Raw genomic sequence first — 220 nt, 5'->3', positions numbered from 1 at the left:
TGGCTGCAGCCGTTGGATGGCCCACCATCAGAGGAGCCGCTCTGCGAGCAGGAGGAGCAGGAGGACTTGCGGGTACTGGGTTGCCACATGGGAGGCAGGCCAGGGCCCGGCGTGTCCATCAGGTCCTGGGGCACTGTGAGAGGGCAGAGAGAGGAGCGTCAGCTACTGTCTGGCACTGCCCTGGGGTCAGCTGAGCCCCAGGATGACAATGGAGAGGAGA

General features: G+C 65.0%; 1 protein-coding gene across 1 annotated transcript in view; it reads right to left on the bottom strand.

Moving 5' to 3' along the window:
* The window catches only part of SGSM1 (small G protein signaling modulator 1), a gene marked incomplete at its 5' end in the record, with an annotated part of 24,461 nt that overhangs the window by 9,558 nt on the left and 14,683 nt on the right, over positions 1-220 (bottom strand). Inside the window, one exon of the mRNA XM_010138791.1 lies at positions 1-133. Coding sequence (XP_010137093.1) covers positions 1-133 — 133 coding nt within the window. The remainder of the gene's footprint in view (positions 134-220) is intronic.

This window comes from Buceros rhinoceros, unplaced genomic scaffold, assembly GCF_000710305.1.
Source record: "Buceros rhinoceros silvestris isolate BGI_N320 unplaced genomic scaffold, ASM71030v1 scaffold3396, whole genome shotgun sequence".
NCBI lineage: Eukaryota > Metazoa > Chordata > Aves > Bucerotiformes > Bucerotidae > Buceros > Buceros rhinoceros.
This window is presented reverse-complemented; position numbering and strand designations above follow the sequence as displayed.